A 25,964-nucleotide genomic window follows, 5' to 3' on the forward strand; every position below is an offset into this window, starting at 1 on the left:
TCATGGGCCTGAGCTGACCCTAAACGGGGGCCCTGACTAATCCCTCAACCTGGAGGTACTGTTAATGGTACAGAGGTCCAGGCGCCAGCGTAACCCTAAACTCCTGAATATCCCTGAACCTCAGTGATCTAGTCCTGAGAAGGACCCCGATCACAACAATGGGGACAGGATAGAAAATGCCCAAAACACAGTACTAGACAAACGAGACAGTACAAGGGGAAAACCAAAGACCACCTTGCATACAAAAACTCACACCACAATTACAGAGGGAACAACAACAGGTTAGGAGATAAATGATAAAGGGAGGAAGGGAAGAAACCACACCGCATACTCTTCGCTCCGAACTCCACCAAACAATGATCCGCTCTGAAGGTCTGCAAGAAATGCTTTCACCGACAACTTCCCTATCAGACCAGCAGGTATTTGAAGGAATCCCAATACTGCAGCATTAACTGCAGCTGGGCGAGGCTGAGCCTCGTCAAGCACAGAGGAAGAGAATTAACTCCCTCACTACCAAAAAACACAAAGCACCAAAAACTCAGCTGCGAGAAGTCAGGCTGTGTAGTCGCGACGATCTTCGTAGCGACACACCCGTGACAGTACCCCCCCTTCTATGAGGGGCCTCCGGACCCTCAGGGCCAGGTTTATCCGGATGAGTCGTGTGGAAGGCCCGAATTAACCGGTCTGCGTTAATATCTGACGCAGGAACCCACATTCTCTCCTCAGGACCATACCCTTTCCAATGAACCAGGTACTGAAGGGACCGGCGACTAAAACGTGAATCGATGACTTTCGATACCTGAAACTCCAAATTTCCATTGACCACCACTGGAGGAGGAGGTAAAGGTGACGGTATCATTGGCGCCACATACCTCTTAAGCAAAGATCTGTGGAACACGTTATGAATTTTAAACGTAGGGGGGAGGTCAAGACGGAATGCCACCGGATTAATTATAGAACTGATCCTGTACGGCCCTATGAACCTGGGACCCAGTTTCCAGGAGGGAACCTTGAGTTTTATATTCTTAGTAGACAACCATACCCGATCGTTCACACTTAGGTACGGACCAGACACTCTCCTCCTATCAGCCATACGTTTGTATCGGTTCCCCATAGTACTCAGATTTTTCAGTACCCCTCTCCACACTGAAGCGAGTGATGACGAAAATCGTTCCTCCTCAGGAACCCCCGAAGAGCCCCCTCTACTGAAAGTACAAAACTGGGGGTGAAAACCATATGCCCCAAAAAACGGGACTTACCAGTGGATTCGCTCCGCCTATTATTAAGAGCAAACTCCGCCAGAGGTAAGAAAGAAGCCCAGTCCTCCTGGTTCTCTGACACAAAACACCAGAGATATGTCTCCAAGCTCTGGTTCAGATGTTCCGTCTGACCATTGGTCTGAGGATGAAAAGCCGATGAGAACGATAAATGCATCCCCCGCCGAATACAAAAAGCCTTCCAGAATTTGGACACAAACTGAGACCCCCGATCCGACACCACATCGGAGGGTACCCCGTGAAGCCTCACAATCTCTCCAATGAACACCGGCGCAAGAGTTTTAGCATTAGGAAGAGCAGGAAGAGCGATAAAATGTGCCATCTTGCTGAACCTGTCTACTACAACGAGTATGACCGTTTTACTCGAGGACGGGGGGAGGTCCGTAATAAAGTCCATAGACAGATGAGTCCAAGGACGCTCCGGGATCTTCAAAGGTAAGAGGGCCCCAGACGGACGGGTATGTGGGGTCTTAGAGCACGCACAAACCCCACAGGACGCAACAAAAGTTACCACCTCCTTATGTAAGTTATGCCACCAAAACCGACGCGAGAGGAGATCCACAGTTGCTTTACTTCCTGGGTGTCCTGCCAAAGCGGAGTTATGGTGTGCCTCGATCACCTTTTGTCGTAGCTGATCTGGAACAAACAGTCTCCCTGGAGGTCCAACAGGGGCGTCCCCCTGAGCCTCCAATACCTCCTCCTCAAGCTCAGAGCATACTGCCGACACCACCACCCCCTCTTGAAGGATAGGAACTGGATCATCCGTATTCCCAGCCCCAGGGAAACTACGAGATAAGGCATCCGCCTTCACATTTTTTGACCCAGGACGATATGTAACGACAAAATTAAACCTGGTAAAAAAACAATGACCACCTGGCTTGTCTGGGATTCAGACGTTTTGCGGACTCCAGATATAGCAGGTTCTTGTGATCGGTGATAACGGTAACCGGATGGACTGCCCCCTTCAAAAAATGGCGCCACTCCTCAAAAGCTAACTTAATGGCCAAGAGTTCCCTATTGCCGACATCGTAATTCCTCTCAGCGGACGACAATTTTTTGGAGAAAAAAGCGCACGGACGCCACTTACCAGGGGACGAACCTTGTGATAAAACTGCTCCCACCCCTACCTCAGAAGAGTCTACCTCTACAATGAACGGCTGTGACGCATCAGGTTGAATGAGTATGGGTGCCGAGGCAAAACATCTTTTCAAGGAGGAGAATGCTTGACAAGCCTTGTCAGACCACCTAGAAAAATCCGTCCCCTTTTTTGTCATGTCAGTGAGAGGTTTAACCATGGATGAGAAATTACGAATGAATTTCCGGTAATAATTAGCAAACCCCAGGAAACGTTGTAGTGCCTTAAGATTCTCTGGCAGATCCCACTCCAGAACTGCCCGCACTTTCCCTGGGTCCATACGAAAACCGGACGCTGACACCAGGAAACCTAAAAACTGGAGTTCCTGTACGGCGAACACACACTTCTCCCATTTGGCGTACAGTTTATTATCCCGCAAGATCTGTAACACCTGCCTAACATGCTCCTGATGAGACACAAGATCAGGCGAGTAAATTAAGATGTCATCCAGATATATGAACACAAATTGACCCACCAGGCGGCGAAAAATGTCATTAACAAAGTGTTGTAACACCGCCGGGGCATTAGTCAGACCGAATGGCATGACAAGGTTCTGATAATGCCCCTCCGGAGTGTTAAACGCCGTCTTCCACTCATCCCCCTCCTTCATCCTAATCAGATTGTACGCCCCCCTGAGATCCAACTTAGAGAACCACTTGGCGCCCACGATCTGATTAAAGAGATCGGGGATAAGTGGGAGTGGATACGGATCTCGGACCGTAATCCGATTAAGTTCACGGAAATTCAGGCAAGGGCGTAGGCCTCCATCTTTCTTCTTCACAAAGAAGAACCCCGCGGCCACCGGGGAAGATGAAGGTCTAATATGCCCCTTAGCCAGACTCTCAGAAATATAATCCTTCATGGCCTGCCTTTCCGGACCAGATAGGTTATACAACCTAGATTTAGGTAACTTGGCCCCAGGGAGCAATTTTACAGAACAGTCATACACGCGATGAGGAGGTAGTTCCTGACACCCTTTCTCCGAGAATACATCCTCAAAGTCCGCCAGAAATGGAGGTAAGACCCTAGGAGTGACAGCACCGATCACCGTATTCATGCAGTTTTTATTACAGAATTCACTCCATTGGCTTATCTCCCTGGATTGCCAATTAATAACTGGATTATGCTTAGTTAACCAAGGAAGGCCCAACACAATAGGAGTGGGAAGACCCTCCAACACGTAACAAGACAACAGTTCTTTATGTATCGCCCCCACTTGAAGATTTACGTTATGCACCACTTGCAAAAAACTTCCCTGACCGAGAGGCCTGGCGTCGATCGAAAATATGGGGATGGGTTTAGCCAACATATTCAATAGCATACCTTGAACCCGGGCAAACCGAGCGTCCACCAGATTAGCCCCGGCCCCACTATCTAGAAGAACAGATATCCTCTCAGTTCTCGTACCCACCACCACCTCCGCCGGCACGAGAAACTGAGACGAACCTAGGGACGAAATACCTACTCCCAAATTGCCGTCCACCACACAACCTGGGATCAACAGTTTTCCGACGACTCTTTACTCTGCAAAGGACGGGATGGACACCCCCCAATAAAATGTCCCTTTCTCCCGCAGAAGAAGCACCTTCCAGTCTTGTGGCGCACCGCCGGTCCCCTCCCCCGGAATGATGTCCCTCTTAACTGCATAGGCTCCTCTGGACTGACCAGGGGAACCTCCATATGAGTGGACCTTGTAGGAGGTGGAGTCATCACAGGGAACAGAGTTATCCCGCACCTCTCCCGAAGCCGTCTGTCAATGCGAATAGCAAGGGCCATAGCGGCTTCCAGTGAGGCGGGAGGATCATACTGTGCCAACACATCCTTTAATTTGTCAGATAACCCTTGACAAAACTGTCTCCTAAGAGCCGGGTCATTCCACTGGGTGTCCGTGGCCCACCTACGGAACTCCGAACAGAATTCCTCCGCCGAACGATCTCCCTGGTGGATCCTACGTAACTTAGATTCAGCAAGGGAGATCCGATCCGGGTCATCATATACGAGTCCCAGAGCAGCGAAGAACCTATCCACTGACTGGAGAGCCGGGGAGCCCGGGGGAAGAGAGAACGCCCAAGATTGTGGGTCCCCTTGTAGGAGCGAGATGACAATTCCCACCCTTTGCTCCTCGCTCCCCGATGACCGAGGTCGCAGCCGAAAGTACAACATGCATGCCTCCCGGAAAACAAAAAACTTGTCCCGTCCCCCAGTGAACCTGTCAGGGAGAGCTACTTTAGGTTCTGGTCCGGCTTGCTCCTGGGGATACAAAACCTTGGACTTAACGTCCGCCAGCTCCATGAACAAACTCTGCAACTGCCGAGCTAGACTGGCTACTGGATCCATGGTGGCTGAAGAGAGTTTTTTTCTTTTTTTTTTTTTTTTTGTCGGTTCGGTGAAAATGTCACGCTGTCTCAGCATACAGGAGGTCAGGGGCCTGAGCTGACCCTAAACGGGGGCCCTGACTAATCCCTCAACCTGGAGGTACTGTTAATGGTACAGAGGTCCAGGCCGCCAGCGTAACCCTAAACTCCTGAATATCCCTGAACCTCAGTGATCTAGTCCTGAGAAGGACCCCGATCACAACAATGGGGAACAGGATAGAAAATGCCCAAAACACAGTACTAGACAAACGAGACAATACAAGGGGAAAACCAAAGACCACCTTGCATACAAAAACTCACACCACAATTACAGAGGGAACAACAACAGGTTAGGAGATAAATGATAAAGGGAGGAAGGGAAGAAACCACACCACATACTCTTCGCTCCGAACTCCACCAAACAACGATCCGCTCTGAAGGTCTGCAAGAAATGCTTTCACCGACAACTTCCCTATCAGACCAGCAGGTATTTGAAGGAATCCCAATACTGCAGCATTAACTGCAGCTGGGCGAGGCTGAGCCTCGTCAAGCACAGAGGAAGAGAATTAACTCCCTCACTACCAAAAAACACAAAGCACCAAAAACACAGCTGCGAGAAGTCAGGCTGTGTAGTCGCGACGATCTTCGTGGCGACACACCCGTGACATTCGTCACATGAAAGATTAGATGTGGTTTCTGTTTCTTCATTGAGAATCAAGTGTATTGTGCTAACTATTGCTCATATAGGAATGTGACGGCCTACCCGAGTATTCACCTGCCCTCCCGTGGGCCAGTCCAAGCCTGGCCGCAGGAGATGGACAACCACTTATTGGCTGCAGCTGTCACGTGATACAACGTCACGACATAGCAGGAATGGCGCCACTGCAGGAGATGAATGTATATACCCTGGCTTTAATTAATTCTGGGTTCTGAATTAAACTGGGGTTATCAAGTAGAAGACAACGCTTTTAAGTTCCAACTATCAGCTATGTATACTGACGGGTAGAAGTGTGGAGTGGTTGGTAATAATACAAAAGTAAGTGAAATTAATAGAAATGATAAAATAAAAAATATAATATAAAACAATTTTTAAATATAACTATTATTTTTTGGGGTGATACTAATTATTATCTTAACTAAATTACGATAAAACTTGCCGATCACATCAACAGACTGTACGAATAATTGTATTACATTTCACAACCTGAATAGTTTTCTAGAACTAAATAATAATAAAAAAAAACAATCTAAGAAAAACAGATAAGAGGGGAGATAAGAGAATGCAGAAAAACAAAAAAAAAACAACGTAAGAAAATATCTGATGAGAAAAGTAGTTTAAAGCAGTGACAAGAGATGAAGCAATCTCCGGGTGCCGGCAGAAAAATTCAATAAGTTGCTCTTTACAAGACAAGATAAACGAGGACATAATAACACATAAGAGCACTGCAGCAAAAAGAAAGTTCTGGAGAAGAAAAGTTCCCAAAACTGAGACACAAACTCCTCGTGCCATTAACTACTGCAAAGATCTTTACACTACAACTCCCAACATATCCCGGCAACAAAGGCTTCTCACATTGTCATGTAGGAATATTGGCCCTACAAGCTGCGCACCCACCGCCGGCGCTGAATGTTGGGGCAGTTGGTGCCGCTTGTGTTATATGGAGTCACACCCGCTTATATAGGGACTGCGCCTTATCACTTGATATCACCAGTTCACATGGCGTCCACGATCACAGCCAGCAGACAATCACAATCCGCCGCTCACTTCCGGTTACCCCCTTCCCCCGCACTGCTGACACTCGGTGATATCAGATGATCTCAGAATACAGCACCATGTCGTTCTGCGTCTGCTAGACGTTTGCATCATGTCGTGCATCCAAACACGTAGTCACTATCATTTATGGCATCGGACATGTCACTTCCACACCTAACCCTGTACGCAGCATATTACTGCAGCATATTGCTATGGTAAAATGAAAGCCGAGCTCTGGTACAATGGCGAAATAAAAGCGAGCTCTGGTTACTATGGTAAAATGAAATCTGAGCTCTGGTTGCTATGGTAAAATGAAAGCTGAGCTTTGGTTGCTATGGTAAAATGAAAGCTGAGCTCTGGTACTCTGGTAAAATGAAAGCTGAGCTCTGGTTGCTATGGTAAAATGAAAGCTGAGCTCTGGTTGCTATGGTAAAATGAAATCTGAGCTCTGGTTGCTATGGTAAAATGAAATCTGAGCTCTGGTTGCTATGGTAAAATGAAAGTTGAGCTCTGGTTGCTATGGTAAAATGAAAGCTGAGCTTTGGTTGCTATGGTAAAATGAAAGCGGAGCTCTGGTACTCTGGTAAAATGAAAGCTGTGCCCTGATAGGTTGCGATGGTAAAATGAAAGCTGTGCCCTGATAGGTTGCTATGGTAAAATGAAAACTGAGATCTTGTCGGTTGCTATGGTAAAATGAAAGCTGAGCTCTGATCGGTTGCTATGGTGAAAAAAAAGATGAGCCCTGATTTGTTCCTATGGTAAAATAAAAACGGAGACCTGATCGGTTACTGTGAGCAATAAAGTCAGTTTTACTATGAGACATTTCTGATGGATGAGGCAAGAAACGTGTCACTCTGTACGGACCACACAAGACACAGGGGGCCGGTACTGGTAGCCCACCCTGTAGTTCTGTAGCACCTGGAGAATCACTGATTTAACATTGCAGCCATTTGTGACCTTGAGAGCCTCCGCCGCAGCCTCGCGCTCGCCAGGGGCCATTTCCACTGTATAAAATCTAAATCCGTCTGGAGAGCAGTTTCCAATTACCAATATTTAATTAAAGTGAAGCAGGAAAGCGCTCATTTGCTTGTGTACGTGTAATCCCGTCGTGTCGGGTAAAGCTTGTGATAAACATTTTGATATACTAATAATGGCGTTCCTTTTATTGCCGCCACCATAACGAAACATGACAGCCGCCTGCTTATCCGTGCTAGATTGGGGTGCGTATTTCATTAGGTGCACCTGCGCCCGGGACGCACATGTGCTCGGCTGGGCGAGATATTGCCAGTGGTAATTCATCCCCTGGCTGCCAGGCCGCTGATAACATCCCGGAGATAAATCAGCGAGCCGGCGCTCACTGGGAGGAGAAGGTCCCCGCTGTATACTCTGCTTAATTATAAGCCAAGACGTCTTCCCATCCAGTGACATCTTTAGGACTTCATCTACAAGGGTTTTTTTTTATACTGCCATATTGCAGAGGGGGCATCATAAAATAAGTCAACATTTATTACAGAGACATTTTTGTGTTCTAAAAACATAAAATTATACGTATGCTTCTCTCCCGTGAAATATATGACCACCGCTGCCCACTACCAAAATACACAGAAAAAAAGGATTAAAGGGTATGTCCAGATGTCGGGACCAGTGATCGGCTTCATGCAGTGAACTAACAAAGCAAGTGTTCAATTCCCCTGCAGCACCCTCGCAGGGGAAGGAAAGTATTACATGATGCCCATTCAAGTCAATAGGTTATCTGTGTAATGCAGGACAGCCAGGTCCTCCACTATGAGAGTCACTTATTAAATCCTAGTACCAAAGGAAATATGTAAAGCAAATCCACTTAACATACAGTATAATAAGATAATATAACAGAAAACCAAGGGGAAGGGTGACCAATTAAAAACACATCTGCATATTTACATACATTACTGATCCTGTACCGATACGGAGTTACATCCTGCATTGTACTTCAGAGCTGCACTCACTATTCTGCTGTGGGAGTGACTGTGTGCATACATTACATTACTGATCCTGTACTGATCCTGAGTTACAACTTGTATTATACTTCAGAGCTGCACTCACTATTCTGCTGGTGCAGTCACTGTGTACATATATTACGTTACTGATCCTGTACTGATCCTGAGTTACATCCTGTATTATACTCCAGAGCTGCACTCACTATTCGGCTGGTGCAGTCACTGTGTACATACAGTACAGACCAAAAGTTTGGACACACCTCATTTAAACTTTTTTCTATATTTTCATGACAATGAAAATTGTACATTCACACTGAAGGCATCAAAACTATGAATAATAATCTTTATTTTTATACAGCGCTAACAAATTCCACAGCGCTTTACATACATTATCGTCGCTGTCCCCATTGGGGCTCACAATCTAGATTCCCTATCTATATACTTAACAAAAAAGTGTGAAACAACTGAAAATATGTCTTATATTCTAGGTTCTTCAAAGTAGCCACCTTTTGCTTTGATGACTGCTTTGCACACTCTTGGCATTCTCTTGATGAGCTTCAAGAGGTAGTCACCGGAAATGGTCTTCCAACAATCTTGAAGGAGTTCCCAGAGATGCTTAGCACTTGTTGGCCCTTTTGCCTTCAATCTGCGGTCCAGCTCACCCCAAACCATCTCGATTGGGTTCAGGTCTGGTGACTGTGGAGGCCAGGTCATCTGGCGTAGTCCCCATCTCTCTCCCTCTTGGTCAAATAGCCCTTACACAGCCTGGAGGTGTGTTTGGGGTCATTGTCCGGTTGAAAAATAAATGATGGTCCAACTAAACGCAAACCGGATGGAATAGCATGCCGCTGCAAGATGCTGTGGTAGCCATGTTGGTTCAGTATGCCTTCAATTTTGAATAAATCCCAAACAGTGTCAACAGTAAAGCACCCCCACACCATCACACCTCCTCCTCCATGCTTCACGGTGGGAACCAGGCATGTAGAGTCCATCCGTTCACCTTTTCTGCGTCGCACAAAGACACAGTGGTTGGAACCAAAGATCTCAAATTTGGACTCATCAGACCAAAGCACAGATTTCCACTGGTCTAATGTCCATTCCTTGTGTTCTTTAGCCCAAAGAAGTCTCTTCTGCTTGTTGCCTGTCCTTAGCAGTGGTTTCCTAGCAGCTATTTTACCATGAAGGCCTGCTGCACAAAGTCTCCTCTTAACAGTTGTTGTAGAGATGTGTCTGCTGCTAGAACTCTGTGTGGCATTGACCTGGTCTCTAATCTGAGCTGCTGTTAACCTGCGATTTCTGAGGCTGGTGACTCGGATAAACTTATCCTCAGAAGCAGAGGTGACTCTTGGTCTTCCTTTCCTGAGGTGGTCCTCATGTGATCCAGTTTCTTTGTAGCGCTTGATGGTTTTTGCAACTGCACTTGGGGACACTTTCAAAGTTTGCCCAATTTTTCGGACTGACTGACCTTAATTTCTTAAAGTAATGATGGCCACTCGTTTTTCTTTACTTGGCTGCTTTTTTCTTGCCATAATACAAATTCTAAAAGTCTATTCAGTAGGACTATCAGCTGTGTATCCACCAGACTTCTGCACAACACAACTGATGGTCCCAACCCCATTTATAAGGCAAGAAATCCCACTTATTAAACCTGAGAGGGCATACCTGTGAGGTGAAAACCATTTCCAGTGACTACCTCTTGAAGTTCATCAAGAGAATGCCAAGAGTGTGCAAAGCAGCCATCAAAGCAAAAGGTGGCTACTTTGAAGAACCAAGAATATAAGACATATTTTCAGTTGTTTCACACTTTTTTATTAAATATATCATTCCACATGTGTTAATTCATAGTTTTGATGCCTTCAGTGTGAATGTAAAATTTTCAAAATCATGAAAATACAGAAAAATCTTTAAATGAGAAGGTGTGTCCAAACTTTTGGTCTGTACTGTACATTACATTACTGATCCTGTACCGATACCAAGTTACATCCTGTATTATACTCCAGAGCTGCACTCATTATTCTGCTGTGGGAGTCACTGTGTACATACATTACATTACTAATCCTGTATTATACTCCAGAGCTGCACTCACTATTCTGCTGGTGGAGTGCATGCTGTGTGTTTATCTTTTTAAGTTATATTTCTTACACCAGGCATCAGCACTTGTTTCAAGAGGATTTTTGAATGTCCGATATCAAAGTTCCTTAAGTTTTTCCCTCTCCTCTCATAGATGAGGGCAGAGGAGAAAAAATGGCCAATGACTTAAGTGGCTCCACAAGAAGAGAAGGCGGTGCCTGACCCTGATTGTCAGATTGTAAATTTAGAGAAATCAGTGACCTTACCTGTAGTTTCTGGTGTCCTTAATGGCACGGTCACTTGGGATACGCTCACTCTCCCTCTGGTTGAAGGCGTACAGCCTGTAGGGATCTTCTCCAGGTTTCCATCTTTGAGCATTCAGGTATCTGCGCTCATCAAACTGGTCCCATAGATCATCCCAGTCCACGTCCGTATCCTGCAACAGGAAGGAGAAACTGAGCTGTCTTATGTTACAAATAGGAAAAAGTTTAAGTAACTTTACAAATACTTTGTTTACACTGCACTATTGTGGATTATTATTTGTTACACTTCAGTCACCTCCAGAGCTGTATTCACACTTTTCTTGCTATCATATAGAATTCATTAGCACTGTAGCATATGTATGTCACGCACGGGGAGTCCTTGTATATACTGGAAGGTGCTGTATGATTTCTATAGCTGGACAAGCAGGGGCTGCTAGAAAGTGTCACGTCATAGCTATCAAGTATTAAAGTGAGCAGAATTATGAAGACAGCTTAGGGTGTGACTGGAGTTGCATATACTTAGAAGCACGGTATATATTGCCACCCACCATCACCCATTTACATATGGGCATATTGACATAAATGGCCGACTCCCCGTCAATCGGTCACTGGTGCCATATCCTAATGTGTACAAATATCTGTGCTGACACAGCTCCTTTAAATGACCAATTCAGCTCTGCTACATTAGTAAATGTAACATCAAGGAGATATACATCTGACTGGAGCAACGCAGGGATCCGCCAGATACAAGTACGCAGCTCTCCTGCCGCTAATGAAAGCTCCCTGCAATCCATCTCTCGCTATCTAGCAAGTTCTCTTAGCAAATGCACAAAACTGGAGATTCAGAAGAGTGAGATATTTATCCAATAATTGACTTATTCATCATGGTAATAAGATTCGGAGAAGCTATTTATTTATAAGTTTATAAAAGGAGAACGACTGGTAACACGGTATCGCCATATCTGTACGCCTCCGCCTAATAAGTCTATTATATGGAAATAATGGCTGGGATGTGCGCTCAATGGTGTGTACACATCCGAGGTGCGGGATATTATCAGAGAGGGGTCACACAGCCATATACTGTACAGACACATTCACATACACATAAATGTACATGTCTACACTTCTCATCCACACTTTTATTTTACAATTTATTTCTTTTTGCTTCTTTTGTAAAGTTACAGGAAAATATGCCATCCTGTGTGAACTACGCAGACAAGGTGTTTTTTTTTTCAATCACCCATACACTTTTACCACATTATAATTGTAACCTATAAAAACGCCATGAAAAAACAGAATACAGATTTGTAATATCCAAAGTGAGATTGTGGGATTAAGTCCATATGCATGTAAATACGGTATATGCACAAGTCAATCTGCAAACACAAAATCATAATGTACATATCAAACAAACATACGAATACACAGATATACACAATTATATTCACAAAGGACTGGGTAAAAGTTTTAGGCAGGTGTGGAAAAAAATACTGCTATGTAAGAAGCTTTCAGAAATACAGGGGTTAATAGTTTATATCAATTAACAAAATGCAAAGAGAAATCTAAATAAATATTTAGTGTGACTGCCCTTTACCTTCAAAACATGAAAGCATCACTTCTTCTCGGTCACTGTGTGCAACAGGAAGGTTCTCTGCAGGAGATTGTTCCAAACATCTTGGAGACCTGACTCCAGATCTTCTGTGTATGAGGCTTATGTGGATCCTTCTGTTTCACCATGTGATCCCAGACAGACTGGATGATGGCAGATCAGGGATCTGTGGGGCCGGATCACCACTTCCAGGACTCTTCATTGATAATGACATTGGCTGGATGTTTGGGGTCATTGTCCAGCTGCAGAATAAAGTTGGGCCTAATCAGATGCCTCCCTGATGGTATTACATGATGAATAAGTATCAGCCTGCATATCTCAGAATTGAAGACATAATTTATCCTGACCAAATCCCCAGCTCCATTTGCTGAAATGCAGCCACAACCCTGCCGTACCCTCCAACGAGCGTCACTATCCTGCAGACCCTCATTATTGTGCCGCTTTCCTGCCCTTTCAGCCAACAAACTACCTTGGGTTACAACCAAATATTTAGCATTCTGACTACTCGGTCCAGAGACCTGCCGCTGTTTTCCGCACCCCAGTTGCCATGTTTTTGATAATAGTTGAGTCACTCGACCTTGTTTCCATGTGGAAGTTCTCATTTTTTGGCAGTATTTCTTCCATAAAGACGACTTCTGGCTACACTTCTTTGTACAGTAGATGGTGTAGTAGGTCCCATTGAGTGCTGCCAGTTTTGAGCTGATGGCACTGCTGGACATCTTCCAATTTTGAAGGGAAGTAAGCATGATGAGTCTTTCATCTGCTGCACTAAGTTTCCTTGGCCGATCACTGCGTCTCGGTCCTCAATGTTGCCCATTTCTTGCTGCTTCTTCAAAAGAGCTTAAACGGCACTTCATGAAGCCTCAGTCTGCTTTGAAATATTTGCATGGGAGACACCTTGTCGATGCAGTATAACTACCCTGTGCTCTGTCTTAGCATGGTGTATGACCTGTGACATGAAACTCACCCAATTTTAAGCCTACTACACAGCTGTTTCTGTTTCAGTTAATGACTGTGTTACAACCTACATATGCAAAGGATAATCATTATCACCTGTCTGGTATAATTGGTTACTCGTACACCTGACTATAATCCTACAAAATCCCTGACGTTGTGCAAGTGTAGCTAGAAGAATTGATGCAAAGGGCGGTAACCAAATATTGATCTGGTTTACATTTCTCTCTTTTTTTTATCAATTTCAATTATGTTAATTGATAAAAAGAAATTATTGACAACAGGGAGAAAGTGACTCAGTGGTTAAGTGATCTGATCCTGATCTGACCCAACTGAACAACCGTAGGGAGTTCTGAAGAGACCAGCTGTCATCACTCTCCATCCAGGCTCTAAAAAACCTCATTCTGAAGAAAGGAAAAATATCAAAAGTCGTAATATATCGCCAACTTGTTCCTTTCAAGCCTAGAAGAATTGATGCTGCCCTTAAAAATCATGGAGGTCATACAGAATACTAGATGTTGTAATATTTTTATGTGGGGTGTACTCATTTTTGGATGAGCAAATTTGAGTACAACTGAAGATTTTGTTATGAAAGTTATATTAACCTTAATGTCATGTTATGGGTTAAAAAAATGTTCTATGAAACTCAATTGACAGAATTTTTAAAACTCTTATTGGTTTCAGTGAGAAAATGATTAAAATCATACTTTTCAAAAGGGGGTGTTACTCATTTCTGCTGAACTATACAGTATATTTGTTTATAGTTTGTATATTATGTATGTTCATATATATATATATATATATATATATATATATATGCACACACATTACACATGTAAATACACTGTGAAGAATATTCAAGATAATCAATCATTGTGCTCTGTTTGGCGGGGATTATAGAGATTTTCAATGTACAGTGTAATTTGACATTCCGACAAGGGAGGGGGCCGAGAGGCAGGGAGTGACATACCTCACAGCAGATGTGAGCTGCACAGGATGACCCCCTGTGGACCCAGCCATGCGGCTTCCTTTGTGTCAGATATTATAATTCAACACCGAGTTATGGGAATACGATACAGCCCAGTGATACACCAAGTAGATTTTTGGAAACTCAAGAGAATGGGGAATGTCACACTGGCTTTCAGCACAGCCCGCCTCTTAGGGAAAGGGAGAAACATGGCACAGCCTTGTGGGAGCCCCTGGGGTCCCGATGCTTCGTGTCCACGTGTAGCAGGGGCCCGGCTGGATCAGATGACACTAGAACCGGCTACATAGGACCATCCAGTAAGGAAGTATAGCCCATTTTAGTTTTTGGAGTTTTTAGCTGAGAGAGAACAGGGGCGGAGATTTAGGCTCAGCCAGGAGGCAGGAGTGGAAGGTGACCCAGAGAGGTTAAGAGGCCCTGCAGCTAGAACCCAGTGTCTTTTTCGTTGGGAGGTCGTGACGTCCCATCATGTGGGAGAAGTCCTGCAACAAAGAGAGAGGGCCCCACAAGCCTCCCATGTGGCAGCCCATCCCCTGAAAGCTAGGTCATCCATCTGACTGGTAACTGACTCTTAATAACAGCTTTATATCTTTTGTACCCCTACTATTGTGTTTGCAACTCTGACCACTATGTATGTATAACCGTTATGTATATAGTGTATTGTTTAGTGTGCCCCTAAGGAGATTAAATCTATAATTAAACCTTGGGCTACTCTTTTATCTCGATCCACAAACTCTCATGTCCATTGTTCGCTCCAATGAACACGCTACCGGGCAGGTTTCTAGCCTGATATAATTCCGTTATATCTAATAGAAACTGGTGGCGGCTTTACCAGGCCGACCAGGCTCTGCTTTGCTGGAGCTAGTGAATGAGCCTCTAAGGGGTGTGAGCGAGTGTGGTGCCATGTCAGTGACTGAGTGGGCCACCTCTTCTCACTCCCTGGTGCCTTCCTGTACCCATGTGGACCGGAGGTGCGTGTGTAGAAATGTACCAATCTGACCTTACGCGTCCTCGAGGTGGTGCGGAAAGTCACGTTGGTGCAAAGGGCAGATCTGTATCACGTGATCCATCTGACGTAATAGTGACGTCAGGCAGGTGGCGGGGTGTGGATCCATCACAAGTGGTGGCAGCGGTGGCATACTGAGGGATCTCTCTGCCGCCATTTCTTCACATACATATACATATACTTTTGAATATAACAATACACACGTTCCTCAGTGCTTTACAGACATCATCACTGTCCCCATTGGGGCTCACAATCTAGATTTCCCATCAGTATTTCTTGGGAGATATGATATACAGGTCTCGGATGGTTGAGCCCCTTATACTAAGTGGATTCAGTTTGCTCTTGAGGTTTCCTCTCTTGGATATCTTCCCGGTCAATAGATAGACTCAATATAAGACGCGTTATGCAAGGAGATGACTTGATGCCTAATAATATTAGTAAAAGTAATAATAAGACTATGTATCCTTGATGAGTGAGAACATTAGATCTGAGGTAATAGAGTTAACATGATTTATTTCCCACGTCTTCCCTCGTGCTGTAGCGTCGTTTGATATTAATTATAACACCGGTCTTGAAGGTTTGCACGGTCTGATAGGAACTGTGACAAAATGTCATCTCCGGTAGAAGATGTACTGTACGGCCCGCGCCGCGATAAACCATTCACTTCATTGTTATGAAAAGTACACATTAAAAAACACTTACAGCCTCTAATTATCACGAGATCACCTCAGCCGTGAAGAATTAGAGCTTGGATTCAAGGTCTTTCATGAGCCGCATCACCGGCCCACTGCACGGCGAGATAACACCCGCCATACTCCAATAAGAGGAAGGTTTCATCTGAGGACTTGTCAGACAATTTGGATGAGTTGTAAAATGAGACTATGAGGTCAGTGGTTACTCAACGAACATAAGATGAATGAGGCAGCAAAGGATATTGATTATCACACTGCTAGAGGAGCAGTATTTAATATGTATCACTTTAAGAGAAGTAACCCTAGGAACCCTGTCACAATTGTCATTAAGTACTGGAGGTGTCTTTCTCTTGTTATCTGCATCCAGCAAACAGCAATACAGCCCCCTATGTACAAGAATAGAACTGCTATAATACTGCCCCTACATACAAGAATATAACTACTATAATACTGCTCGTATGTACATGAATATAGCTACTATAATACTGCCCCCTATGTACAAAAAGATAACTACTATAATACTGCCCCCTATGTACAAGAATAGAACTGCTATAATACTGCCCCTGCATACAAGAATATAACTACTATAATACGGCTCCTATGTACAGGAATATAGCTACTATAATACTGCCCCCTATGTACAAAAAGATAACTACTAGAACACTGCCCCCTATGTACAAGAATATAACTACTATAATACTGCTCCTTTGTACAAGAATATAACTACTATAATACTGCCCTCCATGTATAAGATTCTAACTACTATAATACTGCTCCTATGTACAAGAATATAACTACTATAATACTGCTCCTATATACAAGAATATAACTACTATAATACTGCTCCTATGTATAAGAATATAACTACTATAATACTGCTCCTATGTACAAGAATATAACTACTATAATACTGCTCCTATGTACAGGAATATAACTATTATAATACTGCTCCTATGTACAAGAATATAACTACTATAATACTGCTCTCTATGTACAAGAATATAACTACTATAATACTGCACCTATGTACAAGAATATAACTACTATAACACTGCTCCTATATACAACAATATAACTACTATAATAATGCTCCCTATGTACAAGAAGATAACTACTATAATACTGCTCCTTTGTACAAGAATATAACTACTATAATACTGCCCCTATGTACAAGAATATAACTACTACAATACTGCTCCTAAGTACAATATAACTACTACAATACTGCCCCTATATACAAGAATATAACTACTATAATACTGTCCCCTATGTACAAGAATATAACTACTATAATACTGTCCACTATGTACAAGAATATAACTGCTATAATACTGCCCTTAAATGCAAGAATATAACTGCTATAATACTGCCCCTATGTACAAGATAACTACTATAATACTGCTCCTATGTACAAGAATATAACTACTATAATACTGCTCCTATGTACAAGACTATAACTACTAGAATACTGCCCCCTATGTACATGAATATAACTACTATAATACTGCTCCTATGTACATGAATATAACTACAATAATACTGCCCCTATGTACAAGAAGATAACTACTATAATACTGCCCCCTATGTACAAGAAGATAACTACTATAATACTGCTCCTGTGTACAAGAATATAACTACTATAATACTGCCCCCTATGTACAAGAAGATAACTACTATAATACTGCTCCTGTGTACAAGAATATAACTACTATAATACTGCCCCTATATACAAGAATTTAACTACTATAACACTGCTCCTATATACAAGAATATAACTACTATAATACTGCCCCCAATGTACAAGAATATAACTGCTATAATACTGCCCTTAAATGCAAGAATATAACTGCTATAATACTGCCCCTATGTACAAGATAACTACTATAATACTGCTCCTATGTACAAGAATATAACTACTATAATACTGCTCCTATGTACAAGAATATAACTACTATAATACTGCCCCATGTACAAGAATATAACTACTATAATACTGCTCCTATGTACAAGAAGATAACTACTATAATACTGCTCCTGTGTACAAGAATATAACTACTATAATACTGCCCCTATATACAAGAATTTAACTACTATAACACTGCTCCTATATACAAGAATATAACTACTATAATACTGCCCCATGTACAAGAATATAACTACTACAATACTGCTCCTAAGTAAAAGAATATAACTACTATAATACTGCTCCTGTGTACAAGAATATAACTACTATAATACTGCCCCTATGTACAAGAATATAACTACTATAATATTGCTCCCTATGTACAAGAATATAACTACTATAATACTGCTCCTATGTATAAGAATATAACTACTATAATACTGTTCCTATGTATAAGAATATAACTACTATAATACTGCCCCCTATATACAAGAATATAACTACTATAATACTGCTCCTATGTACAAGAATATAACTACTATAATACTGCCCCTATGTACAAGAATATAACTACTACAATACTGCTCCTAAGTACAATATAACTACTACAATACTGCCCCTATATACAAGAATATAACTACTATAATACTGTCCCCTATGTACAAGAATATAACTACTATAATACTGTCCACTATGTACAAGAATATAACTGCTATAATACTGCCCTTAAATGCAAGAATATAACTGCTATAATACTGCCCCTATGTACAAGATAACTACTATAATACTGCTCCTATGTACAAGAATATAACTACTATAATACTGCTCCTATGTACAAGACTATAACTACTAGAATACTGCCCCCTATGTACATGAATATAACTACTATAATACTGCTCCTATGTACATGAATATAACTACAATAATACTGCCCCTATGTACAAGAAGATAACTACTATAATACTGCCCCCTATGTACAAGAAGATAACTACTATAATACTGCTCCTGTGTACAAGAATATAACTACTATAATACTGCCCCCTATGTACAAGAAGATAACTACTATAATACTGCTCCTGTGTACAAGAATATAACTACTATAATACTGCCCCTATATACAAGAATTTAACTACTATAACACTGCTCCTATATACAAGAATATAACTACTATAATACTGCCCCCAATGTACAAGAATATAACTGCTATAATACTGCCCTTAAATGCAAGAATATAACTGCTATAATACTGCCCCTATGTACAAGATAACTACTATAATACTGCTCCTATGTACAAGAATATAACTACTATAATACTGCTCCTATGTACAAGAATATAACTACTATAATACTGCCCCATGTACAAGAATATAACTACTATAATACTGCTCCTATGTACAAGAAGATAACTACTATAATACTGCTCCTGTGTACAAGAATATAACTACTATAATACTGCCCCTATATACAAGAATTTAACTACTATAACACTGCTCCTATATACAAGAATATAACTACTATAATACTGCCCCATGTACAAGAATATAACTACTACAATACTGCTCCTAAGTAAAAGAATATAACTACTATAATACTGCTCCTGTGTACAAGAATATAACTACTATAATACTGCCCCTATGTACAAGAATATAACTACTATAATATTGCTCCCTATGTACAAGAATATAACTACTATAATACTGTTCCTGTGTACAAGAATATAACTACTATAATACTGCTCCTATGTATAAGAATATAACTACTATAATACTGTTCCTATGTATAAGAATATAACTACTATAATACTGCCCCCTATATACAAGAATATAACTACTATAATACTGCTCCTATGTACAAGAATATAACTACTATAATACTGCCCCTATGTACAAGAATATAACTACTATAATACTGCCCCCTATGTACAAGAATATAACTACTATAATACTGCCCCCTATGTACAAGAATATAACTACTATAATACTGCCCCTATGTACATGAATATAACTACTATAATACTGCCCCCTATGTACAAGAATATAACTACTATAATACTGCTCCTATGTATAAGAATATAACTACTATAATACTGCTATGTACAAGAATATAACTACTATAATACTGCTCCTATGTACAAGAATATAACTACTATAATACTGCTCCTATGTACAAGAATATAACTACTATAATACTGCTCCTATGTACAAGAATATAACTACTATAATACTGCCCCCTATGTACAAGAATATAACTACTATAATACTGCCCCCTATGTACAAGAATATAATTACTATAATACTGCCCCTATGTACAAGACTATAACTACTAGAATACTGCCCCCTATGTACATGAATATAACTACTATAATACTGCTCCTATGTACATGAATATAACTACAATAATACTGCCCCTATGTACAAGAAGATAACTACTATAATACTGCCCCCTATGTACAAGAAGATAACTACTATAATACTGCTCCTGTGTACAAGAATATAACTACTATAATACTGCCCCTATATACAAGAATTTAACTACTATAACACTGCTCCTATATACAAGAATATAACTACTATAATACTGCCCCCAATGTACAAGAATATAACTACTATAATACTGCTCCTATGTACAGGAATATAACTACTATAATACTGCTCCTATGTACAAGAATATAACTACTATAATACTGCCCCCTATGTACAAGAATATAACTACTATAATACTGTCCCCTATGTACAAGAATATAACTACTACAATACTGCTCCTAAGTACAAGAATATAACTACTATAATACTGCCCCTATATACAAGAATATAACTACTATAATACTGCCCCTATGTACAAGAATATAACTACTACAATACTGCTCCTAAGTACAAGAATATAACTACTATAATACTGCTCCCTATGTACAAGAATATAACTACTATAATACTGCTCCCTATGTACAAGACTATAACTACTATAATACTGCTCCCTATGTACAAGACTATAACTACTATAATACTGCCCCTATGTACAAGAATATAACTGCTATAATACTGACCTTATATGCAAGAATATAACTACTATAATACTGCCCCTATGTACAAGAATATAACTACTAGAATACAGCCCCCGATGTACATGAATATAACTACTATAATACTGCCCCCTATGTACAAGAAGATAACTACTATAATACTGCTCCTATGTACAAGAATAAAACTACTATAATACTGCCCCATGTACAAGAATATAACTACTATAATACTGCTCCTATGTACAAGAATATAACTACTATAATACTGCTCCTATGTACAAGAATATAACTACTACAATTCTGCCCCCTATGTACAAGAATACAACTGCTATAATATTGCTCCTATGTACAAGAATATAACTACTATAATACTGCCCCCTATGTACAAGAATATAACTGCTATAAAACTGCCCCCTATGTACAAGAATATAACTGCTATAATACTGACCCCTATGTACAAGAATATAACTACTATAATACTGTCCCCTATGTACAAGAATATAACTACTACAATACTGCTCCTAAGTAAAAGAATATAACTACTATAATACTGCTCCTGTGTACAAGAATATAACTACTATAATAATGCCCCTATGTACAAGAATATAACTACTATAATAATGCCCCTATGTACAAGAATATAACTACTATAATATTGCTCCCTATGTACAAGAATATAACTACTATAATACTGTTCCTATGTACAAGAATATAACTACTATAATACTGCTCCTATGTATAAGAATATAACTACTATAATACTGTTCCTATGTATAAGAATATAACTACTATAATACTGCCCCCTATATACAAGAATATAACTACTATAATACTGCTCCTATGTACAAGAATATAACTACTATAATACTGCCCCTATGTACAAGAATATAACTACTATAATACTGCCCCCTATGTACAAGAATATAACTACTATAATACTGCCCCCTATGTACAAGAATATAACTACTATAATACTGCCCCTATGTACATGAATATAACTACTATAATACTGCCCCCTATGTACAAGAATATAACTACTATAATACTGCTCCTATGTACAAGAATATAACTACTATAATACTGCCCCCTATGTACAAGAATATAACTACTATAATACTGCCCCCTATGTACAAGAATATAACTACTATAATACTGCCCCTATGTACATGAATATAACTACTATAATACTGCCCCCTATGTATAAAAATATAACTGCTATAATACTGTTCCTATGTACAAGAATATAACTACTATAATACTGCCCCCTATGTACAAGAATATATCTACTATAATACTGCCCCCTATGTACAAGAATATAACTACTATAATACTGCCCCCTATGTACAAGAATATATCTACTATAATACTGCCCCCTATGTACATGAATATAACTACTATAATACTGCCCCCTATGTACAAGAATATAACTACTATAATACTGCTATGTACAAGAATATAACTACTATACTACTTCTCCTATGTATAAGAATATAACTGCTATAATACTGTTCCTATGTACAGGAATATAACTAACATTCTGCACTCTATAACGTTTACATGTTATACGTATGTTGGTTTGGGGATTCTTTCATGAAATAATGCGATATCTGTGATATTATCACTACTCTATGTGCAGCCTGTTCTTTTATTTATCGCTCTCCCTGTATAATACAGGAACAGCCATTATTATGGTAATAAGATGCACTGTGGCGGTGGGGAGGGTTGCGCTGGTCGCGGTCACTGGGGGCAGATGTGGCCATAGACTTCGCCCAGGGATCTCATTAGGCCATGTCTATTCTGCGGGTGATTATTTGTGGCCAGATGTCCTGCTGTCACTGAGACGCGTTTGCTGCCCTGAGATAAGCCGTACATGTGATTCGGACTCTGGCATTTTGTTACTGTTATGTATTTTTAGACTTTCAGCTGTAATATATACTAGCAGTATGCTGCTGATACCGAGGTAGGGGTGACGAACGGCCAGAAAAGATATAAATTTACCATAATGTAACATTTGAAGAATTCGGCGTTGTGAAGCTCCGGGAGCAGATGTTGGAGCCCAAGTCTACACAAGCTGGTGATTGTAGTCTATGCCAGGGCTGCTGGCGCGTGCCAGCTGTGCTCCTATTATTCCCACCATCATTTACTTCAGCCTGGATTACAGCCCATAAACTATGTTTCATCTCGGTCACAACACTCCTGTGCATCTCCCTCTGATTTATAGGACAGATGCCGAAAACTCTTCATGATCAACTCTTCCTCTAATTGTCACATTTCATAGGCAGCGACCGTGGTCGGGATTCAGGAAATTGGGTAATTAAACGACGCTCTACGTGACTAGATACAGAATACTTATTTGTGAACATCTTTTGATGGAGCCCATTCCTGGCACCATGGTGGACCCCGATCTCCTGGGTTAGGAAGACTAGAAAGCAATGGACAATCATTAGAGACGAGCGAATAGATTTACAGGATTCTGGTCCAGCCGCAACGTCTGTAGTCAGTGAACACCGGATGGGAGTCCTACGAAAAGAGCCTGCTACTTGTCAGCATTGCCAGTTTCGCTACGGTTTAGAATAAGGAATCCAAAATACGAAGATCCAGTACATTTAAGAAGAGCTAAACTTTATTTTCCAATCGTTAAAAACATGGCAGTGGGAGGATGACATGTCGAAAAACTTTGTAGAAAAGTGGGTTCAAATATGAGAGACCTGGAGCAGTTTGTAAGAAGAGTCTAAAGACACCCGGGGAGAGGTGTAAGAAGCGGATGGTTATAGGAAGCGATTGATTGTAGTTCTTTATTTCAAAGGATGTGCACCAAATATTAAGTTGAAGGTGCCAACAATTTTTCCGGCTCAGTTTGGGGGTTTTATGTGAAATTACGTCCAATTTGCCTTTTTTTCTCTATTTTTTTTTCTGTTGTTCCAAAATGGAAATAAACATGTGTATAACAAAACATGTCAGTGCAATAATATTCTGGGGGAAATACTTCCTGTTCTGGAACAATTTTAAGGGTACCAACACTTTCGGCCATGAATGTATATATATTTGAAGAAATTTGTGTATGTATGTGCTCTGTATATACATGTGTGTATGTGCTCTGTGTATACATGCTTGTGTGCTATGTGTGTGTATACACATGTGTGCGTGACATACAATGTGTGTATGTACCATCTAAATTTATAAATACCGGCAGAGCCGACAAGAGTTCATAGGTGTAAACATTTTGGAAATGGCCCAACGAACGAGCAAAGTGCTGCTTAATCATCAGGTGATTGGATTGTTTATGTTGGAACAAAAATAATTGTAAACTGCAGAAGTGCTGCCGATAACAATACTGTATGGGGACAGATTAATCTACTAGTGATTGTTTGGTCCGCATCATGATTCGTCATCTTGTGTAAACAGGCCGGTAAGGTTATGAATCGTGGTTCTGTGCTCCCACCTGGTAATGGGGAAGGTCCGGTACTACGCTACTCCGGTTGCATGTTCCGCCATTGTGGCGGAGCTACCACGAGTGCAGAGAAACTGTCCCAATCTTGTGGAGCGTCAAGTTCTGGTGTTGTGGGATGTGTGAGGAAGCGGGACGTTGTGTCTCTCACTGATTTCTCTGCCAGGGAAGATGGGACTCTGTCTTCCCCGGTTGCCAAGCAACACAGGACGCTGCTTTATTTGGCAATAAGCAATGGTGGGATTTTGTTGAAGCTAGTAGGGAGTGGCTGTCTGGGGATGACTGGGAGGTAAAGCCTGATCATTAGGCGAGCTATAAAATCCTGCTCCCAGCTCAGTCCTTTGCTGTTTATTGCAGTTCCCTATGTGCTTGGTGATGAGTGGTGCTAGCATTAGGCTTTGCTATGTCAGCAGGATTTTCTCTTTTGGTTATACTTCCTGAGGTCCTTGCAGAGGTACTCACCAGGCTGTCGATTAGGCACCAGCCGCGTCACCACATGCCAGCTGTCCGGCGACAGTGGGTCTGGGAAGTGCTTTGCTAAAGTCCCTCTTCCAGTTAGTGGGAGCTGGGTGAAGAGTATTCCCGGCCCTCAAGGGCTTGCCTAGCTGGGCAGCTTGCACCAAGTGCGTCCGTGGCTACGCCTTTGCTGGTTTGGTGCCAGTCTTGCTGGGTCCCCCTCTGTGAAGTGCATAACAGGTAAACAAGCGCCGAACCACTTCAATATTGTTGATCATGCTCATTTAACGGTCTGAAGTCAAAGCATATAAATGCAACCGAAATGTTTGTGTATGATGATGAGCATTTAGGGCCCCACTTTAAACTTTTGCTTCTCCGATGCTACAGAGGAAAAGTTGCCTTATGTAGCAGCATAAAAAAGTACACAGTTTGGACCAGTAGCACAACCATGCCGCCAGTCTGAGCTATCGATCTTCAGAAGTGCAGTCCCCTGGCACACGCGAAAGGTCCATCCTGGAAGACTAATCTTGAGAAAACCCCTTTTAGACAGGTGCATGCTTCCTTTATGTGTTGAGGATTTTTATCATGTCAGAGCATGGGTTCTCTAGACAATCCTCACATCCTCTGGTGGACCACTGAAACCTTTTTTTGCCATAGACAAAGCCAGTACCGAAACACTATGTCTTAGTGTAATATTGTACAATCTTAATTAAAGACAACACCTGCCAACAAGCCCAAGAGATATCATGAACTGTATTCGACTCCCTCTATGACCACGGCCCCACTATCAGTATTCAGTCAGTATTTTTTCTCAGGAGTAGGAGCCAAAACCAGGAGCGGGTGATAAATGTAGAATTGGTGACTTGTTTCTATTCTACCTTTTCTCTGATTGTTCCTCACCTGGTTTTGGCTCCCACTCCTGAGAAAAAATACTGACCGAATACTGACCAAATACTGACCGTGGGGCCTTGGCCTATGACTTACAACAGGAAGCCATACTTGAGCAGTCTTGGGCGGCTGTCCATCTAACCAGCCGACATGTAATGCTTACTTTACCTTGCAGT

The 25,964-nt window shown here is 41.5% G+C and overlaps 1 protein-coding gene across 3 annotated transcripts in view; it reads right to left on the reverse strand.

The window, feature by feature from the left end:
* The window catches only part of GALNT14 (polypeptide N-acetylgalactosaminyltransferase 14), an 805,599-nt gene that overhangs the window by 592,683 nt on the left and 186,952 nt on the right, over positions 1–25,964 (reverse strand). For all 3 annotated transcript variants that reach the window (XM_073671814.1, XM_073671812.1, XM_073671813.1), the window contains exon 2: positions 10,832–11,001. In XM_073671814.1, coding sequence (XP_073527915.1) covers positions 10,832–11,001 — 170 coding nt within the window. The remainder of the gene's footprint in view (positions 1–10,831; positions 11,002–25,964) is intronic.

Source organism: Phyllobates terribilis, unplaced genomic scaffold, assembly GCF_046119375.1.
Source record: "Phyllobates terribilis strain yellow unplaced genomic scaffold, ASM4611937v1 Scaffold_3__8_contigs__length_932513732, whole genome shotgun sequence".
In the NCBI taxonomy this organism is placed as follows: domain Eukaryota; kingdom Metazoa; phylum Chordata; class Amphibia; order Anura; family Dendrobatidae; genus Phyllobates; species Phyllobates terribilis.